General features: G+C 46.9%; 1 protein-coding gene across 3 annotated transcripts in view; it reads left to right on the top strand.

The window, feature by feature from the left end:
- The first annotated feature begins 304 nt into the window (after window positions 1-304).
- LOC132387542 (oxidized low-density lipoprotein receptor 1-like) overlaps window positions 305-25,714 on the top strand; it is a 52,106-nt gene continuing 26,696 nt past the window's right edge. Inside the window, exons 1-6 of one of the 3 annotated variants that reach the window (XM_059959920.1) lie at window positions 305-535; window positions 2,248-2,494; window positions 5,554-5,806; window positions 21,132-21,235; window positions 21,405-21,476; window positions 22,729-22,848. In XM_059959920.1, the coding sequence (XP_059815903.1) occupies window positions 5,619-5,806; window positions 21,132-21,235; window positions 21,405-21,476; window positions 22,729-22,848 (484 nt within the window). In that variant the 5' untranslated portion in view covers window positions 305-535; window positions 2,248-2,494; window positions 5,554-5,618. Of the gene's footprint in view, window positions 536-2,247; window positions 2,495-5,553; window positions 5,807-21,105; window positions 21,236-21,404; window positions 21,477-22,728; window positions 22,849-25,714 lie in introns of those variants that run through there. The other 2 variants (XM_059959918.1, XM_059959919.1) reach the window with 2 other exon arrangements.

The following is a 25,714-nucleotide window of genomic DNA, read 5'->3' as shown; positions in this document are numbered from 1 at the left end:
TGCCGGCAGCCCATTCCACACACTCACCACTCTCTGAATTAAAATATACCTCTGACATCTCCTCTGTAGTTGCACCCCAGCTACTTAAACAGTGTCCTCTTGTGGCAACCATTCCAACCATGGGGAAAAATGGCTTTGTCTATCCATACGATTAATGCCTCTCATCATATTTTCCACCTGCTTGTCTCATTTCTAATTCTCCTTGGCTCCAAGGAGAAAAGCTCAACGTATTATCATAAGGCATGATCCCCACTCGAGGAAACATCCCTGTAAATCTTCTCTGCACCCTTTCTAGGCTTCCAAATCCTTTCCGTAGTGTGGAGACGGCAAGTGAGCACAGTCCTCCAAGGGGGGACTGACCAGGGTCCTACGTAGCTGTAACATTACCTCTCGGCTCTAATTTGAATTCCACGATTGATGAGGGCAAATACAGCGTACGCCTGCTTAACCACAGGGTCAACCTGCGCAGCTGCTTTCAGCGCCCTGTGATGGGTAACAAACGGGGGCTCTGTGGAGAGAATGGGAGTCCTGGATGGTATGTTGCTTAGACACATGTTCTGAGTTGCGCAGTTTTCATAGAAACATAGAAAACCTACAGCACAATACAGGCTCTTCGGCCCACAATGTCGTGCCGAACATGTCCCTCTTTTAGAAAATACTTGGCTTACCTATAGCCCTTCACTCATCTCCATGTACCCATCTGAAAGTCTCCCAAATGACCCTATCCTATCCCCATCCACCACCGTTACCGGCAGCCATTTCCACAGACTCATCACCCTCTGAGTAAAAATATACCCCTGACATGTCCGTGTACTTACACCACAGCTACTTAAACTGTGCCTTCTTGTGGCAACCACTTCAGCCCTAGGGAAAAAAATAAATCTTTGTCTAGCCATACGATTAAAGCCTCTCATCATATTGTCCATGTCTGTCAGGTCACCTCTCATCCTCCGTCGTTCCAAGGAGAATACCTCAACCAATTATCAGAAGGCAAGCTCCCCAATAGAAGGAACATCCATGTAAATCTCCTCTGCACCCTTTCTATGGCTTCCAAATTACTTATGTATTGTGGCCACGAGAACTGAACACAGTACTCCAAGTGGGATCTGGGCAGGGTCATATATAGCTGCAACATTACCTGTCGGCTCTAAATCGAATTCCACGATTGATGAAGGAAAATACACCATACGCCTTCACAACCACAGCGTCAACCTGCGCAGCTGCTTTGAGCGTTCTATGGACTCGGACCTCAAGATGTCACCACACCTCCACACTCCCAACCACCACTGCATTATCAATTCCACTTACTAGCCCATCGCTCCACTTCCTAATCCAGGTGATTTAAAAAAAAAACACGGACAGTAAGGGTCCCAGAACAGATCCCTGAGGTACTCCACTGGTCACCGACCTACAAGCCCAAAATGAACCGTCCACACCCACACTTTGTCTTCTGTGGGCAAGCCAGTTCTGGATCCAAAATGCAATGTCGCCTTGTATCCCATGCCTCTTTCCTTCCTCAATAAGCCATGCATGGGGAAACTTAACATTGATTTGCTGAAATCTGCACAACTTGCCCTTGACAAAGCCATTCTGACTATTCCTAATCATATCACTCAACACAAAAAGTTGATAAACACTGCCTCTCAGGATCTTCTCCATCAACTTACCAACCTGTGGTGTAAGACCCACTAGTCTATAAGTTCCTGGGCTATCTCTTCTCCCTTCCTTGAATAAAGGAACAACATCCGCAACCTTCCAATCCTCCAGGAACTCTCCCGTCCCCACTGATGATTCAAATATCATCGCCAGAGGCTCAGTAATCGCCTCCCTCGCCTCTCATGGTAGACTAGTTTAAATCTCACCCGGTCCGAGTGACTTTTCCACATGCTCAAGCTTTTAAGTCTGTTGCAAGTTATCACTACTATCACCAAGATCCTATTCCATAGGGAATAAGAAGCAAAGTATACATTAAGTACCTTTCTTATTTCCTCTGGTTCCGTACACACTTTCCCACTGTCACACCTGATGGGTCCAATTCTTTCACGACTTACCCTCTTGCTCTTCACGCACTTGTAGAATGTCTTGGGGTCTTCCTTCATCCTGCCCGCCAACACCTTCACATGGCCCCCTCCGGCTCTCCTAATTTCCTTCTTAAGCACCTTCCTAGTAGCCTTATAATCTTCGAGATCTCTAAAATTACCAAACTTTACGAACCCCTTTTGTAAGCTTTACTTTTCTTTTTGACAGATATTCGTCTCTCTCCGATCACTTCCGACCGAGACAAGAAACCTTTGGGGACAAGTTGAACAGAAACCGGTGCCGATATCGTCTAAATGTCCATGAGATGCATTCACACGTTGAATCGAGGATAACCCCGAATTAACTTCTGGTCCTCGGCCAGACCAACTGTCGCAAGCGTGGTTACACATTCAACAAGAATCTCTCTGTACCCGAAAGCAAATTCTGCCAACTGTTGACCAGCAGGATAGGTGAGGTAAAACACCCCTCCCACGCCCCTAACCTTAAGGATAGAGTATGTGGGAGAGAGAGAGAGAGAGAGAGAGAGAGAGAGAGAGAGAGAGAGAGAGAGAGAGAGAGAGACAGACAGACAGACAGACAGACAGACAGACAGACAAACAGATAGCTACAGATAGCCGGAGAACGAAAGGGTCGGTGTCTGACGCAAGATTACTGTGATGAGACGGTGTGGAGTGATCATCACTCTGTGTCTAACTCCGGGTATGATTGATGGGACGGAATTGTGGGTGCTTCACTCTGTCTGACCCCGGTCCTGTCTGTACGGACATTCCATGGGTTATAGATCTATATCTCTCTCTATCTCTCTCTCCCTCCCTCTCTCTCTTCCTGCTTCACTCTACGCCCACACACACACTCTCTGCCCACATCCAAATCTCTATGTCTCTACTTCCCTCTCCCTGTCTCTCTTTCTGCGCTGACTCCCTTCTCTCTCTATTTGACACACTCTCTCTACCCGCTCTCACATACTGTACGTTCCCTACGCCCATCTCCGTATCCGAGATACATTCCGTTTGCTAAACGATCCCCATCTACGTCGACTCCGCTCACTCCCCCGTCCCTCTCTGTGTGTCAGGCAATTCTGGTCAGTATAAGGGAGAGATGACGCCTAGTATCACACATCGCCCTCCCACTGGATATCTACCAACAGGATCTGAGCTTCTCAGCAGCTCTGTATGCACAGGCCGGTCGTGTGGTTCCACACCACTTGCTTCAGTATCTGCAATCTTAACACCCTTTCCCTGGCCATTTCTCTCCTCCCCTTCCTTGGTCTTCTCGCAGCACACACACACACACACACACACACACACACACACACACACACACACACACACACACACACACACACACACACACACACACACACACACACAAACACACACACACACACACACACACACACACACACACACGCAGAGACATACCATCTTGGAGAGGCACACTCAATTGGACACTCGTACGCCTATAGGCTGGGTGTTGGTGAGTGGGTAGCGCGGAGGAGGGAGAGAGTTGCACAGTTTTTCAGGCTCCATTAGAGTGTGCTGCGATGGTGCCGGAGGAGCTTTGCATCAGTGAACCCATGTCTGCGTGGACACCACTCCCTGTAGGACCCATTAGATCACCACCCACTTCGAATGCATGTTTGTGTGTGTGTGTGTGGTGGTAGTTGCTGACAGCAATTTGGCGGCTCTGTTTAATGTTCTGTTCTGTGGCTCAGAAGGTAATTTGAAGAAGAGCAGAGGCGAGCTGTCGGGATTCGTTAACAAGGGTAACAAAAGGATACTCTGTGGAGGAAATGAGAGTCCTGGATGATATGTTGCTGGGACCCATGTTCTGAGTTGTGTAGTTTTCCTGAAAACAGAAAACCTACAGCACAATAAGGTCCTTCGGCCACCAAAGTTGTGCTGAACATGTACCTACGTTAGAAATTACTTGGCTTACCACTAACCCTCTATTTTACTCTGCTCCATGTACCTATCCAAAAGTCTTTTAAAACACCCTATCGTATTCCCATCCACCACCGTTGCCGGCAGCCCATCACTCTCTCAGTAAAGAGCTTACCGCTAACATCTCCTCTGTAACTACTTCCAAGCACCTTAAAACTGTGCCAACTCCTGATAGACATTTCAGCCGTAGGAAAAAGTCTCTGACTGTCCACACGATCAGTGCCTCTCATCATGTTATACATCTCTGTCAGGTCACCTCTTATCCTCCGTCGCTCCTACGAGAAAAAGCCGAGTTTACTCAACCTATTCACAAATAGGTTCCCATTCCAGGCAACATCATTGTAAATCTCCTCTCAATCTTTTTATGGCTTCCTCATCCGTTCTTCAGTGAGGCGAAAACAACTGAGCACAGTACTCCAATGGTTTGACCAGGGACCTATATAGCTGCAAGATTACCTCTGGGCTTCTAAATTTAGGTCCACGATTGATGAAACCTAATACACCATGCGCCTTCTTAACCACAGAGTCAACCGGCGCAGCTGTTTTGAGCGTCCTATGGACTCGGTCACCAAGATTCCTCTGATCCTCCACACTGCCAAGAGCCTTACCATTAATGCCATATTCTGCCATCATATTTGACCTACCAAAATGAACCGCTTTACACTTCTCTGGGTTGATATTCATCTGCCACTTCTCAGCCCAGTTTTGCATCCTATTAAGTTCCCGCTGTAAACTCTGACAGTCCTCCACAGTGTACATAACACCCTTAACCTTTGTGTCAGCAGCAAACGTACTAACCCAACCCTCCACCTCCTCATCCAGGTCACTAAAAAATCACGAGAAGTTAGGGTCCCAGAACAGGTCCCTGAGGCACACCACTGGCATGCAGAACATGACACGTCTAAAACCACTCATTACCTTCTGTGAGCCAGTTTTGGTTGCACAAGACAATGTCCCCTTGGATCCCGTGCCTCCTTACTTTCTCAATAACCATTACCTGGAGTAACGTATCAAATGCCTTGCTGAAATCCATATACACTGCATCTTCTACTCTTCCTTCATCAATGTGTTTAATCACATCCTCAAAAAATTCAATCAGGCTCGTACGGCACAGCCTGTCCTAAGCAAAGACATGCTGACTATTCCTAATCATATCATACGTCTCCAAATGTTCATAAATCTTCCCTCTCAGTATTTTCTCCATCAATTTACTAACCACTGAGTTACGACTCACTAGTTTATAAATTCCTGGGCTACCTCTGCTCCCTTTCTTGAATAAAGGAACAATATTCGCAACTCTCCAATCCTCCGGAACCTCTCCCGTCTCCATTGACGATGCAAAGATCATCGCCAGAGGCTCAGCAATCTCATCTCTCGCCTGTCATTGTAGCTGGGGTACATCTCATCCAGTCCCGAATAATTATTCCTTAATCCTGCCTCCAAGGACTTCAGATGGCCCATTCTGGCTCTCCTAATTTCCCTCTTAAGATCCTTCCTGCTAGCCTTATAATATTTTAAAAAATACCTAGCCTTCCGAAACTTTTGCAAATTTCTCTTTTCTTCTTGACAGAGTTTCGCCCCTCCCTGATCTCTTCCGAACGAGACCAGCTGAGACTTGTGGAACAATATGAGGAGATGAACAGGACCCGGAGCCAATATCGACTAAAATCCCTTGAGTTGTATTCGGCCCTTGAATCCAGAACAATCGCAAATTCACTTCGGGACTTCTGCCAGACCACCAGTCTCAGAAATATGTGCGTCCTCAACCACATTGGTCTATCCCCGAAAGCAAATTATTCTTTCAACGTTGACCAGCAGGAAAGGTGAGGTAAAATCCCCCATTCCCCCGCTCCTACTCTCAAGGAAAGGAAAGAGAAAGAGAGAGAGAGAGAGAGAGAGAGAGAGAGAGAGAGAGAGAGAGAGAGAGAGAGAGAGAGAGAGAGAGAGAGAGAGAGAGTGACAGGATTACTCAGTCTGTGACCTAGGCTCTGTGTGTTGGGTCCGTGTGGTGGGTATCACATCTATTGTCTGACTCCGCAAGACTAATCTTCTGGAAGTTTATGAGAATCTATCTATGAGAATGGACAAGGGGAGTCAGTGGATGTCGTGTACCCGGACTTTCAAAAAACCTTTGATAAGGTCCCACACAGGAGAATAATGGGCAAGATTAGAGCACATGGTATTGGGGGTAGAGTACAGACATGGATAGAAAATTGGTTGGCTGACAGGAAACAAAGAGTAGGGTGTAACGGGTCGTTTTCAGAACGGCAGACAGTGGCTAGTGGGGTACCTCAAGGCTCAGTGTTGGGACCGCAGCTATTTTTAGTATACATTCATGATTCAGATGAAGGGATTAAAAATAAAATAAGCAAATTTGCAGATGAAACAAAGCTGGGTGGTAGTGTGAAATACGAGGAGGATTTTAGGAGAATGCAGGGTGATTTGGACAGGTTGGATGAGTGGGCAGATGCATGGCAGATGCAGTTTAAAGTGGATAAATTTGATGTTAACCACTTTGGTGACAAGAACAGGAAGGCAAATTACTATCTGATTGGTTTCAAGTTGGGAAAAAATGAAGTATAATGAGATCTAGGTGTCCTTGTTTATCAGACACTGAAAGTAAGCATGCAGGTGCAGCATACAGTGAAGAAAGCTAATGGCATGATGGCCTTCATAACAAGGGGAGTTGAGTATAAGAGCAAAGAGTACCTTCTGCAGTTGCACAGGGCCCTCGTGAGACCACTTCTAGAGTATTGTGTTCAGTTTTGTTCTCCAAATTTGAGGAAGGACATTCTTGCTATTGAGGGAGTGCAGCAAAGGTTCACGAGGTTGATTACCGCGATTGCGGGACTGTCGGGTGATGAAAGATTGGAGCAACTGGGCTTGTATACATTGGAATTTTGAAGGATGAGAGGGGACCTGATTGAAACATATATGATTATTCAGGGATTGGACACGCTAGAGGCAGGAAACATTTTCCCGATGATGGGGGAGTGCAGAACCAAAGGGCACAGTTTAAGGAGTAACCAATTCAGAACGGAGTTCGGGAGAGAGAAAAAAAAAACACCCAGTGAGTTGAGGATCTATAGAATGCTCTGCCTCAGAAAGCAGTGGAGGCCAATTCTCTCTATGCTTTCAAGAAAGGGTTAGATAGAACTCGTAAAAATAGCGCCGTCACGGGATATTGGGAGAATGCAGGAAGAGGGTATTGATTGTGGATGTTCAGCCGTGATCACACTGAATGGCGGTGCTGGCTCGAAAAGACCAACGGCCCACTCCTGCACCTATTGTCTACAACTAGAAGAATAGATTATAGGAGCAAGGCTGTGATGTTGAAGCTCTATAAGGCACTGGTAAGAACTCAGTTAGAATGCTGTGTGCAGTTTTAGGCACATTATTTAAGAAAGGATGTGCTGACGTTGGAAAGGGTTCCGAGAAATTTCAGTAGGATGAGTCCGGGAATGAGACGGTAACATATGACGAAAGATTGACCGCTCTAGCACAGTACTTCTTGGATTTTAGAAGAATTTCGAATAGAAACATTCGTAGAAACATTTCGAATGTTGAAAGGCATGGACAGAGTGGATTTGGCAAAGTTATTTCCCACGATGGGGGAGTCTATTACGAGAGGGCATGATTTAAGGATTGAAGGGCGCCCATTCAGAACAGAGATGCGAAGATTTTTTTTTTGTTTCAGCCAGAGGGTTTTGAATCTCTGGAATTTGATGTCACGAGCGGCAGTGGGGGCCAAGTCATTGGGTGTATTTAAGGCAGAGATTGGTAGGTATCTGAGTAGCCAGGGCATCAAAGGTTATGGTGAGAAGGCGGGGGAAGTGCAACTAAATCGGTGAATGGATCAGCTCATGATAAAATAGCGGAGCAGACTCGATGGGTCGAATGGCCGACCTCTGCTCCTGAGTCTTATGTTCTTAAGAGCATCCAGCTGCATATTCTAACATTCCGCTTTGAGGAGTTGGAAATGGAACTGGATGAACTCAGGGTCATTCGGGATGCCGAGGATCTGATAGGAAGGAAATATTCGGAGAAAGTTATCCTGCAATGTAATTCCAAAGCAATCGAAAACACTTCAATCCGTATGCATAAAACACTCTCTCTGCAAAATCCCTATCCAACCCCGTCAAGCTTTCTCCCCTACAGTGCTTCCTGTCACCGTCACACACTGTCTGCAATACACCACTCTCGTCTCCGTCACCCATCCCTCAGTTCCAAGCAAACCCGTCTCCGTGACCCAAACCCCCTTCTGCACACTTCGCCGTCTCCATCATCCCTTACGTAACCATACGTCCCTTCCCCATCTCGGTGATACACTCCATGTGCAAAACGCTCCCCATCTAAGTCGTCCCACCACTCTCCTCCCACTCTGTGTCACAGGAAATTATGAGTAGTAAGAGGGAGAGATGATGGGTGGTGTTTCACCTCCCCACCTGTTGCACCGGATATCGATCACCAGGATCTGAAACTCTCCACAACTCTGCATCTCAGTCCGGTCACGTGTTCTACACCACTTGCATCAGTGTTTGCATTCTCAGCACCCTTTCTCTGGTCTTCTCCCTCCTCCCCTTCCTTCCTCTAACGGCAGCACACAATCCGCTCACACACACACCATCTCCGAGACACACACACCATTCAAGACTACTGGAAAGCCGAAAATCTGGGTATTGGTGAGTGGGGGAAACGGATGAGGGAGAGGGTTTCGTACTTTTGCTGACTCCGGTAGGGTGTGCTGCGACGGTGCGGGAGGTACTTCACATGTCCGACCCCGGGAGTGTGATGGGATAATATTTAGGGAGCTTCGCAGGTTAACTGACCCTGGAAGACTATGCTGGGACGGTGTGGACGGAGTTTCGCTTCGTGTATGCCCTAGGGTGTGTGTGTTGGGACAGAGTGGAGGGAGCTGCACTCTGCGCCTGACCCCGGGCGTGTGTGAAGGATCGTTGCGGAGGGAGATTCTGTCTGTGTCTGACCCGGGGAGTGTGTGATGGGATTATAAGGAGGGATTCTCGCTCTGTCTCTGACTCCGAGTCATGGGTCAGTGGATTTCGGATTTTAAGCTGGCTCCAAGCAAAGATAGGGAGCAAGAAAATGGTAACTCACAAGTTCTGAACCAAGGGCTGCAAACTGAACACCCTTTCTGTGGCCCCACTCTCCTACACTTCCTTCCTCTTTTCTCAGCACACCATTCCTTCTCTGTGATTCTTAAGTGAGTGAGCAGCATATATGTACAAATAAATTGGGTATCTATGGGAAGGTGGTTTTGCAAAGTGTTGACAGGGATTTAGGTATTAAATTAAAGGACAAGACCACTACCCGTCCCAGTGTGTTCAGACAGAGGAAGGCCATACAGATTAGCACGTAGTATAAGTGTTTGGGCTCTAAAACATGGAATCATTGTATTTTTTTCCGAGGAAGATGGGTCTAGATAGAAGAGATGTAATACTGTTTACACCTGAACTGGAGGGGAACTGATACCCTAGCGGGATGGTTTGTCAGTGCTGTGCATGAGAGTTTTTGGGAGTTGCAGGGGGATGGGATGCAGAGCTCCAGAGCAAATAGCGGAGTCGCTATGGAGACAGATGATGGTAAGATCGCAGAAAAATTCAGATGTCAAGAGTTTAGACATAATGCGACTGGTGCCCTGAGCTCCGTATATTTCACTGCAGGACGCTTTAAAAAAAGGCGGCTGAGCTCAGGGAATGAATCAATGCGTGAATTATGACATTGTAGCCATTACTGTGAGTTGGGTGTAGGAGGAGCAAGCAGGAGAGCAAGATATTTCGGGTTTCCCTATTTTTAGCCGTGAGAAAGTGGAAGGAATTAAAGGAGGAGGGGTGCCATCACTAGGCTGAGAAAATGTCACTGTAGTGAACAGTCAGGACAGGCAAGGCAATTCGTCTAAGTGAGGCTTCATAGGCGGAAGTGACGAATAAGAAATGTCTGGCAATGTTACAACATTGAACATAGAATAATACAGCACATTACAGTCCCTTTGGCCCACAATGCCCCGCCGACCCTTAAGCCATGCCCCCCATATAACCCCCCACCTTAAATTCTTCCATTTCTCTGTCTAGTGGTCTCTTAAATTTCATTAATGTATCTGCCTCCACCACTGACTTCGGCAGTGAATTGCACGCACCAACCACTCTCTGAGTAAAAACACCTTCCTCTAATATCCCCCTTCAACTTCCAACCCCTTCCCTTAAAGCCATGTCCTCTTGTACTGAGCAGTGGTGCCCTGGGGAAGCGGCGCTGGCAATCCACTCTATCTACTCCTCCTAATATCTGGTACATCTTTATCATGTCTCCTCTCATCCTCCTTTTCTCCAAAGAGTAAAGCCTTAGTTCCCTGAATCTCTGATCATAATGCACACTCTCTAAACCAGGCAACATTCTGGTAAATCTCATCTGCACCGTCTACAATGCTTCCACATCCTTTCTATAGTGAGGCGACCAGTTCTCCACGTGTGACCTAAGCAGGATTTTATACTGCTGAATCTTTGCATCGCGACTCTAAAATTCTATCTCTCGACTTATGAAAGCCTACACCCCATAGGCTTTCTTATCTAACTTATCAACCTGTGAGGCAACTTTCATGGAACTGTAGACATGTACCCCGCCCCCAGATCACTCTACTCCTCCCCACTACCACGAATCCTGCCATTTATTTGTACTCTGCCTTGGAGTTTGTCCTTCCAAAGTATACCGCCTCACATTTCTCCGAGGTGAACGTATCTGCCACTTTTCACTGGGAAATGAACAATCAAGCGTATACGTTCCATCGAAAGGACAGACAGATGGGCAGAAGGGATGGGGTGGCTCTGCTGGTGAAGAATGAAATTCAGTCCCTTGCGAGGTGTGACATAGAATCAGGAGATGTAGAGTCAGTATGGATAGAACTGAGATATAGTAAGGGCAATATATCATTACCTTTGTTCCTGATGTTTCTTGCATTGTCGTACACGCACTTTAGCCCTTCTGCCTAACTATCTATACAGACTTTATTCTGCTTCTCTTTCCTCAAATGCTGGATCTGCCTTTACTCCATGTACTGTACTTGCAGCTCGCGCATGACCTTTATACTGCTCCAACTCACAATCTGCTCTAACACTCTGGTTCCCCTCCCCCTGCAAATCCAGTTTAAATCCCCCGGTGCAGCACTAGCAAACCTTCCCGCAAGGATGTTAGTCCCCCACCAGTTCAGTTGCAACCCGTCTCATCGGTATAAGCGCCACCTTCCCTGGAACAAGGCCCAATTCTCCTGAAACATGAATCTATCCTTCCTGCACAAAGTCCCAAACCACGTATTTAGCTGCATGATCTTCCTATTTCTGCCCTCACTTGCACGTGGCCCGGGTAACAATCCTGAGATGGCAACCCTGGAGGTCCCTTCCTCCAACTTTGCACTTAACTCCCTAAACACTCTTTGCAGGACAGCCTCCTACTTCCTATCCACGTCATTTGTCCCTCCATGGACCACGACATCCAGCTGCTCACACCCCCACTTGAGAATACTGAGAACTCGTTCCGAGATATCGCGGACGCTGGCTCCAGGAAGCCAACAGACCATCCGCGATTCTGGATCTCTCCCACAGAACCTCCTATCTCTCTCCCCAACCATCGAATCCCCTACCACTACTGCTCTCCTCTTTTCACTTCATCCCCTCTGAGCTGAGGATCCAGTCTCACTGCCAGAGACGTGACCACTAAAAATTGTCCCTGGTAGGTCGTCCCCACCAACAGTGTCTAAAACGGTATACTTATTATTGGTGGGAACCGCCGCAGGGGTACTCTGCTCATTCTGTCTATTCCCCTTCCCTCCGCTCACAGTCACCCAGCTACATGCCTCCTGGCATTTAGGGGTGAATGTCTCCCTGTAACTCCTGTTTATTTCTCCTTCTGCCTCCCGAATGATCTGAAATTTATCCAGCTCCCTAACACGTTTTGTGAGGAGCTGCATCTGGATGCACCTTTTGCAGGTGTGGTCATCAGGCACGTTTGTGCTCGCCTGGACTTTCGACATATTGTTAACGGAACACTCGACTGCCCTAACTGCTGCCTCCATTACCTATTCCTAAATTAATTAGATTAATTGAGGGAGATTACCTGGCCCTATCTCACTGCAAGGAAGCTAGTCCTCAACATCAGCTCGCCGAAGACTCTGGAGCCAAAGCATTCCTACCCTCCACTTCGTCCCCCGCTCTGTTAATCTGCTCGCTTTTTAAACTCTCCTGCTGCCTCACGCGCTTGCGCGTCGTGCCCCGTTCAATCTTCCAGAGTAATCACCTGGAGATATGATTTGGTGGCCATTACAGAGACTTGGAAGGCTCAGAGACAGGAATGGATACGTCATGTGCCAACTCTTAGATGTTTCAGAACGGGCGCGGGTGGGAAAAAGAGCTGAGGGCGTGGCACCGTTGATCAGAGATTGTGACACAGCTGCAGGAAAGGCAGACGCCATGGAGGAGTTACCTACGGATAAATCCAATAACTTTACTAGTTGTTTTTTTCATAGGCCGCCCAATGGTAGCAGGAATATCGAGGAGCAGATAGGGAAACAGTTCATGGAAAGCTATGATTATAACAGAGTTGCCGCGATGGGAGATATTAATTTCCCAAATATCGATTGGCATCTCCATAGCGCAAGAGGTTTGGATGGGTTGGTGTCTGTTAGGTGTTTTTAGGAAGGTTTATTGTTACAATTATGTAGATAAGCCTGCAAGACGGGAAATTGTTCTTGATTTGTTATTGGAACATTAACTTGGGGAGTTGCTAGATTTTAGTGAGATCTCACAGTGGAGAATGACCTTCGTGATTGTAGTGATGACTTGCAGCATCCTGAAAAGCTTGAACAAGTAGACAATTAAAAAGAGGATGTGCTGGATATTTAGGAAAGCATCTTTTGGATAAGTCACCGGGACCGGATGAGATGTACCCAAGGCTACTCGGCGAAGTAAGGTAGGAGGTTACTGAGAGTTTGGCGATGATCTTTGCATCATCAATGGGGACGTGCGCGGTTCCGGAAGATTGGTGGGTTGCGGATATTTTTCCTTTATTCCAGAAAGTGAGTAGTAGCGCCCAGGAAATTCTAGACCTGTGAGTCCTATCTCAGTGGTTGTTAGGTTGATGGAGAAGATCGTAAGAGGCAGAATTAATGCATATGTGGGGAGGGTATAATATGTTTAGCAATAGACAACATAACTTTGTAAAGGGCAGGTTGTGCCTTACGAGCCTGATTGAATCTTCTGAGGATGTAACTATTCACATTGATGAAGAAAGAACAGTAGATTTAATGGAAATGGATTTCGCACAGTCATTTGATAAAGTACCCCAGGCAAGGCTTATTAAGAAAGAAAGGATGCAGGGGATCCAAGGGGACATTGCTTTGGAGATCCTGAACTGGCTTGCCCACAGAAGGCAAAGAGTTGTTGTAGAAGGCTCATAATTTTAGAAGGCCTTTAACAAGGTGCCGCACATAAGGCTGCTAAAAAATATAAAAGCTTATAGAATTGCGGGAAAGTTACATACGTGGACAGAGCGTTGTGTGATTGGCAGGAAACAGAGTGGGAATAAACGGATCCCATTCTGCTTGGCTGCCTGTTAGTAATGATGTTCCCCACGGGTCCGTGTTGTGGCTGCGTTTTTTTACTCTGGATGTCAACGATTTGGATTATGGTATAGATAGCTTTGAGGCTAAGTTTGCTGATCATACAAAGATAGGTGGAGATGCCAGTAGTGCTGAGGAAACAGAGTCTGCAGGGACACATAGATAGATTCGGAGAATGGGAAGAGAAGTGGCAAATGAAATGCAATGTTGGAAAGTGTACGTTCATGCACTTTGGTAAGAAATAAACGGGCAGAATATTATTTAACTAAGGAGAGCATTCAAAATTCTCTGATGCAACGGGACATGGGAGTCCTCGTGCAGGATACCCTTAATGTTAACCTCCAGCTTGAGTCGGTGGTGAAGAATGCGAATGCAATGTTGGCATTTATTTCCAGAGGAATAGAGTACAGGAGCAAGGATGTGATTTTGAGGCTCTATAAGAACTGGTAAGACCTCACTTGGAGTACTGTGTACAGTTTTGGGCACCTTATTTAAAAAAAAAGGCTGAGCTGACTTTGGAGTGGGTTCAGAGAAGCTTCACTACAATGATTTCGGGAATGAGAGGGTTAATATATGCGGTGCATTTGTCGGTTCTTGAACTGCCCTCCTCGCAGTTTAACAGAATGAGCGGGAACTGATAGAAGCATTTCTAATGTTAATAGGCATACGCAGACTGGTTTTGGCAAAGTTGTTTCCCATGGTGGGGGTGTCCAGTACGAGAGGAGACGAGTTAGGGATTGAAGGGCGCCCATTCAGAACAGAGATGAGAAGATTTATTTTTTTATCTAGAGGGTGGTGAATCTGTGGAATTTGTTGCCACGTGCGGAAGTGGATTTCAAGTAATTGGGTGGGAGAATTGATAGTTATTTAAGTTGCCAGGGCATCAAAGGATAAGGTGAGAAGGCGTGGGAGTGGCATTAAATGGCAGAATGAATTAGCTCATGATAAAATGGCGGAGCATATTCGATGGGCCGAATTGTCGACTTCCGCTATTTTGTCTTATGGTCTTATAAATGCAAAACTGGTCTGAGAAGTGGCAGATTGTGTTCAACCCAGGTAAGTGGGAGGTTGTTCATTTGTGTAGGTTTAATATAATGGCAGAATATATTACTAATGGTAAACCTTGCAGTGTGGACGATCAGAGGGATCCTAGAGTCCGATTCCATCAGACACTCGTAGCTGCTGCGCAGTTTAGCTCTGTGTTTACGAATACAATGCATTAGTAATCATCAACCGTGGAACTGAGTTCAACAGCGAGAGGTAATGTTACAGCCATGATGCACAGCGGTCACCCACCCCACCCCCACTTGGGGAACTGTGCTCAGTTCTGGTCACCCGACAACAGGGATGATGTAGAACCTATAGGAATGGCACAGAGGAGATTAAAAAGGATGTTGCCTGGATTGGGAATCATGGCTTCTGGTAATAGTTTCAGTGAACTCGGAGTTCTGTCCTTGCAGCGACGGACGATGTGAGGTGACCTGATAGCGGTGTGTAAGTGAAGAGAGGCATTGATCGTGTGGATCGTTAGAGGCTTTTTCCCAGGGCTGAGATGACTAACCGGAGAGGGAACAGTTTTAAGGTGCTTGCAGTAGGACAGAGGGGATGTTAGGAGCCGTTTTTTTTTTACGCAGAGAGTGGTGTGGGCAGGAATGTGCTACATCCGACTCTGCTGCAGGCGGATACAATTGGAACTTGTTATAGACTCCTCGATGGAGCCGTCAATATTGGAGGATTATGGTTAACCCTAAGCAATTTCTAAAGTCAGTACACGTTCAACATAACATTGTCAACCGAAGGGCCTGCATTGCGCTCAATGTTTTAATTTATATTTCTCTGTACCCCTGGTTTCCTCTACAACACTCCCCAGGGTCCATGTGACTCCACTTTCAGGGAAACGTGTACCTGGATGCATAGGTCCATTTGCACTACTATAATTTCCAGAGTCCCTCCCGTTCACTCTGAAAGTCTGGCAGTGGTTTGTCGTCCTGAAATATGTCTGCTCGCCCTTAACGAGTTAACCTGCAAGCGGCTGCGCTCGGCAAACTTCCTCAGCTGATTAGGATCCTCCTGTCAATGATAACTGTCCTCTCTGTTGACAACGCCACCAACATTACTCTGTTCGGCAAGGTTATTAACTGCACAGTGTACATTCTCGGGGAAACCGCCATATTGCTGAACGCAATCAAACTGCTCAGAGAGGTGTTCGCGGGTTCCACATCATCCTCCAATGAAGTCTGCAAACTGGACCCTGTCAAGTTCCTTGTTAAATTCCATGAAAATTACATCTACTATCCGTGCGTGATCTACCTTCCCCGGTCAAATCAGACCGACAACTGTCCCTGGGTCTCACGCCATCTGATATCTCCCTCCCCTTCGATGTTCCACGCTCCAAATCTCCTCTTCTCTTTCCCTCTCTCACCACTCCAGTTCATGTCCGTCTCTCCGAAACTTCCATCTCCCAGGGTGTCTACCATCTGGGATATTCTTAATGAACATGTCTATGTATGTTACATAGACCAATGGAAAAATAGGTCATGCACAATCAAATCAGTCGATCATCTCTCCCTGGGTCCCACATCATTCCTCTCGATATAATTTACCCTGTTTTACCAAATTGGACTTTAAAAGCATTTATCCTGGGATCAATCAGAAGTAAATACACAGACATTGGTGTATGGTTAACCCTCGAATAGGTGATCCCGTTGCCTTTCCACTCCGCCAATATCAGGTTATCTCTTACAATTGTACAGTGTATTTTGGACACGAGCCAACAGCCAAATATAGTCAGTGAGCGATTTCAAGAAGCACTTGTTCAGTATCAGCCAGTCTACGGATGCGACCGGGCAGTGCAGAAAATTAGAACTGCACGTCTGCAGTCCGTTCCTCCATTACCAAGGCAGTGTTGGGTAAAAGTGAACATTAGCTCATAGTATGAAATGCTGCTAGCTTTTGTTAGCTCACACAAGCAAGGCAGCTTCTGCATCTTATCCTGTGACTTTCGTGACCTCAGTCTTCTGACAGTCAAACCGAGCAATAGCATTTAGCCTTTCCACAATAAAACAGAAGTAACATCATAAGAACGTAAGATTTAGGAGCAGAATTGGACTAATCGACACATGGAGACTTCTCCTCAATTTCATTGTGGTTGATCCATTTTACTTCTCAGCCTCAATCCCCTGCCTTCTCCCTGTATTCCTTCACGCCCTGACCAATCGAGAATTACTGCCATAAAAATATGCCTTGCCCTCCACGGCCGCCTGTGGCAAAGAAATACACTGATTCACCACTCACTGGCTGTAGTAAGTTCTCCTTGTGACGCGCAGTTCTTCTAAGTCTCTGTCCTCTGGTAATTGAATCCTTCACTATAGAAACTATCCTCTCCATACCCAGTCGATCAAGGAATTTAAATATTCAATAGATTTCGATGGGGTCACCTTTCTTCCTTCTAAATTCCAGTGAGTACAGGACTAGAGATATCCAGCAATTCCCATATGCCGCCCTTCAATCTTGGAATCAGTTTTGTGAACCTCGTTTGAACCCTCTCCACTTTGAGCACCATCTTTCTAAGATAAGAGGCCCAAAACTGTTCACAACACTCTACGTAAGGCCTCAGCAGTGCTTTATAAAGCTTCAGCGTCGAAATGCTGACTTGCATTTGCCCTCCTCATCACAGACTCTACCTGAGAAGTTTACATCATCGACACAACATTGTGGGCTGAGGAGCCGGGAATGTGTTGTAGATTTCTAGACTTCCCTAAAAAACTTTAGGGAATCTCGCACAGGGACTTTAAATTCCCCTTGATTCTCTGTGATTTTTATGTTTCCTTTCCATTTAGAAAATAGTCAAACCTTTATTTTCTGCCAAAGTGCCTGACCATACATATTTCAACACAACAGTAAATTTGCCATTACATTGCCCTGTCTAAGCCCCTCTGTAGCCTCTCTACTTCCTCAAAACTGCCTTCCCCTCCACTTATCCTCATATCGTCTGCAAACTGCGGAGCCACGTTCATGGAGCTACAGACACGGACCGGAAGATCCCTCTGCTCATCGACACGGTCTTGTCTTTAATACTGTGCTTTATCTTTCTATTTGTCCGGGTTGAACTCTTCTGCCATTTCTCCAACCACATCTGCAAGGGTTGTCAACACAACAGCAATTGCTTTCGTTTCTGTGAAAAACGAGGAAGGTGCAGGACAAGTGTATTCCAAAAATAAATAAGTTCTCAGTTCTCAAGAAGTATCCAATTCAAACCGAAAAGGGAACTCGAAGCTCTTGTGAAAGCTAAAGAAAGGGTTTACAAGAAAATAAAAAAAAAAGATAGTGGGAATGCGATCATCGGTTCGGCTCCCGGATTCATCTGGGTGATGGTAGCCCCCGGACCGATAAACTTACGAAATCTCGTTTGGGTGGATATTCGGCGATGTTTGCAAACAGTACACAATATGAGAGTAAACGAGTAATAGCCTCATATTTTACCCCGATTCCAACTAAACCCTTTGCTAACTTATCTCCACCTATCCCTCTCCAATGCTATGGTTAGGGATGTAGTGTGTGATCACTATCTCCTTTGGAGATATGACATTTTGGCCATTACAGATACTTGGATATTTAGAGACAGTCAAGAAGTACTGGCAGGGAGGCAAAAGAGATAGTGACCAAGCTCCAGGAAAGTTGGATAGCATAGAGGAATTATCTAAGGAATCTCTGTGGGTGGAGGTTACGTACAGGAAACAGTCAATAACTTTACCAGGTGTTTTTTTTTAGGCCGCCCAATAGCAACAGGGATATCGAGGACTAGATTGGGAAGAAAATCGTAGAAAGGTGTAATAATAATAAAGAGGTCGTGATGAGAGATTTGTATTTCCAAAATATCATTTGGTATCTCCCTGGAGCAAGGAATTTAGATGAATCGAGTTTCTGAGGTTTGTTCATGAAATTTTCTTGACATAATATGTAGATAAGCCTATAAGAGGAGACGATGCACTTCTTATGGCATTGGAAAATGAACTTCGTCAGGTAGCACAACACTCAGTGCGAGACCTTTTTGGAGATAGCGAACTTTATTTTATCTTCCTTACAATAGCGTTGGAGCGAGATAGGAACAGAAAAGTTAGAAACGCATTTAGTTGGAGTAAGGGGAATCATCAGGCTATCAGTCAGGAAACTGCAAGCTTAAATTGGATGCAGATGTTCTCAGTGAAAAATACGGCATAAATGAGGCAAATGTTCAGGGGATATTTGTGTGGAGTTCGGCAAAGGTACGTTCCAACGCGACAAGGAAGTTATGGTCGGGCACAGGAACCATGTGTACAAAGGCTGTACTAAATCTAGTCAAGACGAAAATGAACATCTTGCAAAAAGATTGAGAGAAATGGCTAACGTTAGAGATCTAGAAGATTATAAGGCTAACTGGAATGAGGTTAGAAGGAAAATAGGTGGGGCAGAAGGGGCCATGAGAAATTCTTGGCGGGCAGGATTAAGGAAAACCCCAAGGCTTTCCTCAAGTGTGTGGAGATTAAGAGGATAAGACGCGAAAGAATAGGACCTATCAAGTGTGACAGAGCGAAAGTGTGTATGGAACCGGAGGTAATAGCAGAGGTCCTTAATGAAGATTTTTGCTCCAGTATTCACTATGGAAAAGGATCTTGGTGATTGTAGCGATCACTTGCAGCTGACTGAAAAGCTTCAGCGTGTGGATTTTAAGAAAGGGGATGAGCTTGAACTTTTGGAGAGCATCAGGTCGGTACGTCGCCGGGAACGGATGAGATGTGCCCTAGGCTACAATGGAAGGCGAGGATGGAGATTGCTGAGGCTCTGGCGAAGATCTTTACATCATCAACGGGGAGGGGAAATGTTCCGGAGTATTGGAGGGTTGCGGATGTTGACCCTTTATTCAAGAAAGGGTTGGACATAGCCCAGGGAATTATTGACCAGTGGATGCACAAGATCCTGAGAAGCAGGGTTTATGAACATTTGGAGAGGTATAATATGATTAGGGATAGTCAGCATCGCTTTACCAAAGGCAGGTCGTGCCTTACAAGCCTGCTTCAATTCCTTGAGAATGTGACTAAACACATTGATGAAGGAAGGGCATTATATGTAGTGTATATGGATTTCAGCAAGGCATTTGATAAGGTATCCCATGGGAGGATTATTGAGAAAGTAAGGAAACACGGCATCCAAGAGGGCGAGTGAAGGCATAACTGAAGTGGGTGTGGAAATATGAGGGAAGAGAAGAGGAGGAAAGAAAGCCGGTAAAATCGTTAAAAGTGGATAGTGTAGAGGAAGGGGAGAGGGAAGGTGCGTAATAGGGAAGCCGTGGAAGGGGCTGAGTTGTGTGGGACAGAAGGAGCCAGTGCCAGGCCAGGGTGGGAGAAGGATGCGAGGGACTGAGGAAAACGAAAGGCAGAGAAAGAGTGGGGGCGGGAAGGAGGAAGGTGTGCTGGGAGAGAACGGGAATCTCGGATGGGAGTAGGGGTGGAGATGGGCCGAAGGAAATGAAGGTAGACAGTCGGAAGGGACGGGGAATACTGAAAGGATCTGTGAGTGTGTAAGCACATCTGCTTGTCAAGGTGACAGAAGTGTCGGTCGTGGAGAGAAGCAAAAGGGAGTGGCAGACGGGTGACAGAGTGGATTAAGACAATGGGGATGGGGAGACAGTGGGGCAAATATGGGAGAGAGGAGGTAGAGAAAAGAGCAAGGTTTGAGGAGGGGAGGGAGATGGGATAGAAAGTGAGAAAGAATTGTGGGAGGGAAAAGTAGAATGAAAAGTGGAGAGTGGGGGAAGCTTGTCGAAGGAGAACGAGAGGAAGAGACAGGGAATGCCACGGAATAAGGAGGGACAATGAGAGAGTGCGCCACTGGACGAGGAAAGCGAGGAAACGCTCTGAATGGACCGTGTTTCGAGGTGAATTGTTCACCTCACTCGGAGGGAGGGAAAGTCCAATGCTCAAAGCAGAAACCAGCTGGAGGTGCATCTGTCCTTGATAATTGACTCTGTACGAGTGACAAAATCCCTCGGTCGTTCCCTCCTTTCTCATTCCTGCACTCTCAGCTCATTCCTCTCTCAACTCATCTCCTCCAAATCCTTTACTTTCTCTGTCCCTTCTTCGTTTCCACATTTCTTCAGACCTTCCGGAATTCCTCCTCCATCTGAACGGCGATCTCCATTCCTCCTCTCCTCCTCCCCGCTATCTTGTTCCATCCTGATCTCTCACCATTACCTCCGTTCACCGACCCTCTCTCTCCAATCACTCCCCAACTCTACTGCCTTAATTTCTCCAAGTCTCACCCTCTCCGCTCATTATCCCCCATCTCCATCACTCCTTCCTCCCTGTTCTCTGGACACACCCATTCACTCGCTTCCTTCTCCCCAGTCTGTCCATTGTCACAACCTCTCTATCCCCGACCCCAGTCTTCTCTTCTTTCTCCCCACTCTCATCAGCTCTTCATCCGGCGTTGGTTGTTACCGGTCAAAACCACTTGTTTACACAGGCTTCCTCTGACAACGGTTGTTTCAGCTACCTGAGCTCAGAGACGCAGAGAATACTCGGCAGGATGGACCGGAACGAGAGTCACATGAATGTGAAGTTGGGAAAAACGGACGCACGGTCCCCTTCCCGAGGTGAGTGGGGCAGAGAGACAGGTGACTGATCTATTCTGTAGCTTATCCTGGTGTGTGTGATGGGACGCGGTGGAGGGTGCTACACTTTGTGTCTGACCCCGGGAGTGTGTGATTCGACTGTGTGGAGGGAACTTCAGTCTGTCTCTGACCCTCGCTGTTCTGTCCCCAGCTGAACCTGATGTATCGTACGCTGAACTGAATTTCAAGACCCGCTCTGCGCCCCGGGTGCGGAAAGATCGAGGTCAGTTTCATCTTTGTTGGTTTGACACTGTTTAGCTGACGTGTTCAATCCTGTCCAGAGATCTCAGGGCAAACGTACAGTCACCCTAAGGATTGCTTGTTTGAGCATAAGACGGAGGGAACGCATGGGAAAGACGATGGGTGGGTGGACTTTGTGGGAGGAACGGTGGGGAGGGTGCCGTTAGGTGTGAGCGCCCTGGTAGGGACAGTATACAGGGAGCGCCGTAGGATGGTTTGATGAGTGTGTGCTGAGGGTCGGTGAGGAGATCTAGAATGGTATGTGCCTTGTGGAGGAAGGGGCGCTAAGGAGTGAGCGCTGTAGGGTGGGTTTGTGGTGATGAGTGAGCACCGTGAGGAGGGAGGAGGGTGAGGAGGGACGCAGTGGGAGAAACGGTGAGGATGAGGCGCTGTATAAATCCGTAACTGCTCTCTCAATGTTCTTAACCCCACACTCTTTCCCCTCCTCTCCGCTCCCTCACCTCCTCACACCCTCTCCGCTCTCCGTTTCTCCCCCTCTCTCCCCGCTTTCCCTACTCTCCCCCACTGTCCCCTTCTCTTCGCCCTCTCTCATTGCCCCCCTTCCTCCAGTCACTCCTCTATCACAGTCACCGTCTCTACCATTCTCGGTCTCCCCCTTGCGTTCTGTCCATCTCTCTCCGCTCCCTCTCAACCTTCCCTGTCCGCCCCTCCGGTCTTACAACCTGGCTCTGTCCCTAATTTTGCCCCTGAACTCCCCTCACGCCCTCTCCTCCTGACGATCCATGGGTCATGCCCTTTCCCCTACACTGTGTCCCCTCGCTCTTCGCCCTCTCTCTCAAATTTTCTTCTTCACTCTTCTCCATCACCCTCTCGCATTTCTTCTCCCCTCACTCCCTCTTCTCAATCCCCGTCTTTTTCGCCCTTTTTCACACCTCTCCCTGCCCTCTCACTGTTCCCGACTCTCTCCCCGCCCCTCTCACTCTGTTTCCACCTCTCTCACCCCGATCTCCCTTCTGATACTTTGTCTTTCATCTTCCCTCCCAGCACCACTGTCGCTACAACCCTCTCTCTGTCCATCGCTCTCCTCTGCTGCCCCCGAGAGCCTCTTGAGTCTCTACCACTCTCCCTGACCCTCTCACTCGAATTCTCACTCATTCTGTCTCCCTCATTTGCCTCTCTCTCTTCTCTCACCCGCTCCTCTCTCTTCCTGACACCCTCCCCCATTCTCTACCGCTCTCACTCTCTTGCTTACCTGCTCTCTCTCTCTCTCCCAGGCGATCTGAACTCCACCTACTCTGATTTGAACGTTCGGAAAAAGGAAATCCGCATCGATCAGCGTGAAGACCCTCCCATTGCCTCGGCACCTGGCGGGTTGTCAACCACTGCACAAACAGGTTAGTGTTCACAGTGATGACGTCGTCTGGAGGGATCACGTGTCATACTCGCAATTGTCCAAGTTTCTAATGCATCTGTCTCTGTGTCCCATAGACTTACAACATCTGGGTAATAAAACGTTGTCACTCGACTCCACAGTTAAATTTCTGTCTGTGATGTATATAAATTTTAGATGGGTGTGTTAGAATCATAGAAACATAGAATACATACGTCACAATACAGGCCCTTCGGCCCAACAAACTGACCGCACACGTCCCTACCTTAGAACAACCTGGGCTTTACCCATAGCCCTCTATTATTCTAAATTCCATGCAGCCATTAAGAAGTCCCTTAAAAGATCCTCTCGTTTCCACCTCCACCACCGCCTCCGTCAGCCCATTCCACGCACTCACCACTCGCTGCTAAAAAACCTACCCCTGACATCTCCTCTGCATTTACTTCCAAGCACCTTAAAACCATATCCTCCCTTGCGAGCCATTTCAGCTCTGTGGAAAAGCCTCTGACTATCCACACAATCAATGCCTCTCATAACATTATATATCTCTATCAGGTCACCTCTCATCCTAGGTCGCTCAAAAGAGTAAAGACTGAGTTCAGTCAACCCTCCTGATGAAGGGTTTCTGCCCGAAACGTCGTCTCTACCTCCTCCCATACTTGCTGTCTGGCCTGCTGAGTTCTGCCAGCATTTTGTGTTTTTATTCACTCAACCTATTCTCATCAAGCATTCTGTTCAATCCAGGAAACATTCTTCCAAATGTCCTCTGAACACTTTCTATGGTTTCGACGTGTTTCCAAGGTGAGCAGAACTGAGCATAGTACTCTAAGTGGGGTCTGAACAGGAACTGCAAAATTACCACTCGGCTCTTAAATGTATATAAATGATCTGCATGAAATTACAGATGGGTGGGTTAGTAGCTTTGCTGATGATACGTCGAGAAGTGGCGCTGTGGAGAGCGGAGAAGACCGGCAAAGTATTCTCAGTGGGATGCAGATCAGTTACAGATATGGTTTGGAAACCGGGAGTTGCATGGAGTTTAACAGGGACAAACATAAAATGTTGCACCTCGGTAACTCTAATGAACGAAATGACACACTGTCAAAGCCAAAACCATAAACAGTATTGTAACATAGAAACATAGAGAACCGGCCCTTCGGATACAATGCTGTGCCGAACGTTTCCTTACTTTAGAGGGGCAGAGGATCTTGGGCTCCATGTTCATAGCTCCCTGAACGTGGCTGCACAGTTTGATGGGATGGTTAAGAAGTCCGATGGCTTTCTTGCCTTTATTAGTCGATGCATTGAGTACAAATGTCAGGGAGTTATGTTGCAATTTCATAAAAATCACTAGTTATGCTGAATCAGGCGCATTGAATACAGTTCTGGTCTCCCCATTATCGGGAGGATGTCAGGGCGTTGGGGAGCCTCCGGAGAGGTTTAACAGGACTCTGCCGGGATAAGATGGCATTTCTTACAATGAGAGGTCGGACACCTGGGCTGCTTTCTCTGGAGCGGAGGAGGTACAGGGGAGATCTGACAGATCTCTGGACTCCGTCAGGCACCTGTCAGCCATTACCAAGTCAAGGAATTTGAAATTAGTTGAGGTACCAAAAGGCACTGGTGAGAAGAAACTTAGAGTATTGTATTCAGTTTGGGTTCCTCATATATACTGACATCAGAGAGGGTTCAGAGAAGATTGACTAGAATGATTCCAGGAATGAGAGATTTGCTGTATTAGGGACATCCGGCAGCTCTTGGTCTGTATTCCTTGGGGTTCAGCAGAATACGCGAAGATCTCACAGAAATTTTCCGAATGCTGAACATTTACGAACAGTCTAGATATGGAAAAGTTCCTTCCGTTGGTAAAGAATTCTAGGACAAGAGAGCAAATCTTCAGGATTGAAGGACGTCCTGTTAGAACTGAGGAGAAATTACATCAGTCAGAGGGAGGTAAATGTATGGAATTTTTTTGCCACGAGCAGCTGTGGGAGCCAAGTCATCAAGTGCATTTAAGGCAGAGAGAGATAGGTTCTTGATTAGCCAGCGTTTCAGAGGGTCTGGGCAAAAACAATGGAGTGGGGATGACTGAAAAAATTAGATCAGCCCACGATTGAATAGCGGAACAGTCTCGATGGTCCGAAAGTACTACTTCGGCTACTATATCTTATGAAACATAGAAAACCTACAGCGCAATACTAATCTGTTAAAATACCCTATCTTATCCGGCTTCATCACAGTTGCTGGCCGCCAATTCCACGAACTGACCACTCTCTGAGTAAAAAAAATACCCCTGACGTCTCCACTGTACCTAATCCCCAGCACCTTCAACTTGTGTCCTCTTGTGGCAACCATTTCAGCCCTGGGCCAAAAGCCTCTGAATATCCACACGATCAATGTCTCTCATCACCTTATACACCTCTATCAAGTCACCTTTCATCCTCCCTCGTTCCAAGGAGAAAAGGCCGAGTTCACTTAGCCTATTCTTAAAAGGCATGCTCCCCAATCTAGGAGACATCCTCGTAAATCTCCGCTGCAAATGTTAGATGGCTGCCACGTCATTCCTCTAGTGAGCGACCAGAACTGAGCACAGTACTCCAAGTGGGGTCTGTCCAAGGTCCTATATAGTTGGAACATTACCTCTTTGCTCCTAAATTCAATTTCACGATTGATGAAGGCCAATACACCTTCCTAACCACAGAGTCAATCTGTGGAGCTGCTTTGAGCTTCATATGGTCTCGTACCCCAAGATCCCTCTGATCCTCCACACTGCCAACTGTCTTATCATTAATGCTATATTCTGCCATGATATTTGAACTACCAACATGAACCTCTTCACACCTATCGGGTTGAACTCCATCTGCCCCTTC

This window comes from Hypanus sabinus, unplaced genomic scaffold (assembly GCF_030144855.1).
Source record: "Hypanus sabinus isolate sHypSab1 unplaced genomic scaffold, sHypSab1.hap1 scaffold_1964, whole genome shotgun sequence".
In the NCBI taxonomy this organism is placed as follows: Eukaryota; Metazoa; Chordata; class Chondrichthyes; order Myliobatiformes; family Dasyatidae; genus Hypanus; species Hypanus sabinus.
This window is presented reverse-complemented; position numbering and strand designations above follow the sequence as displayed.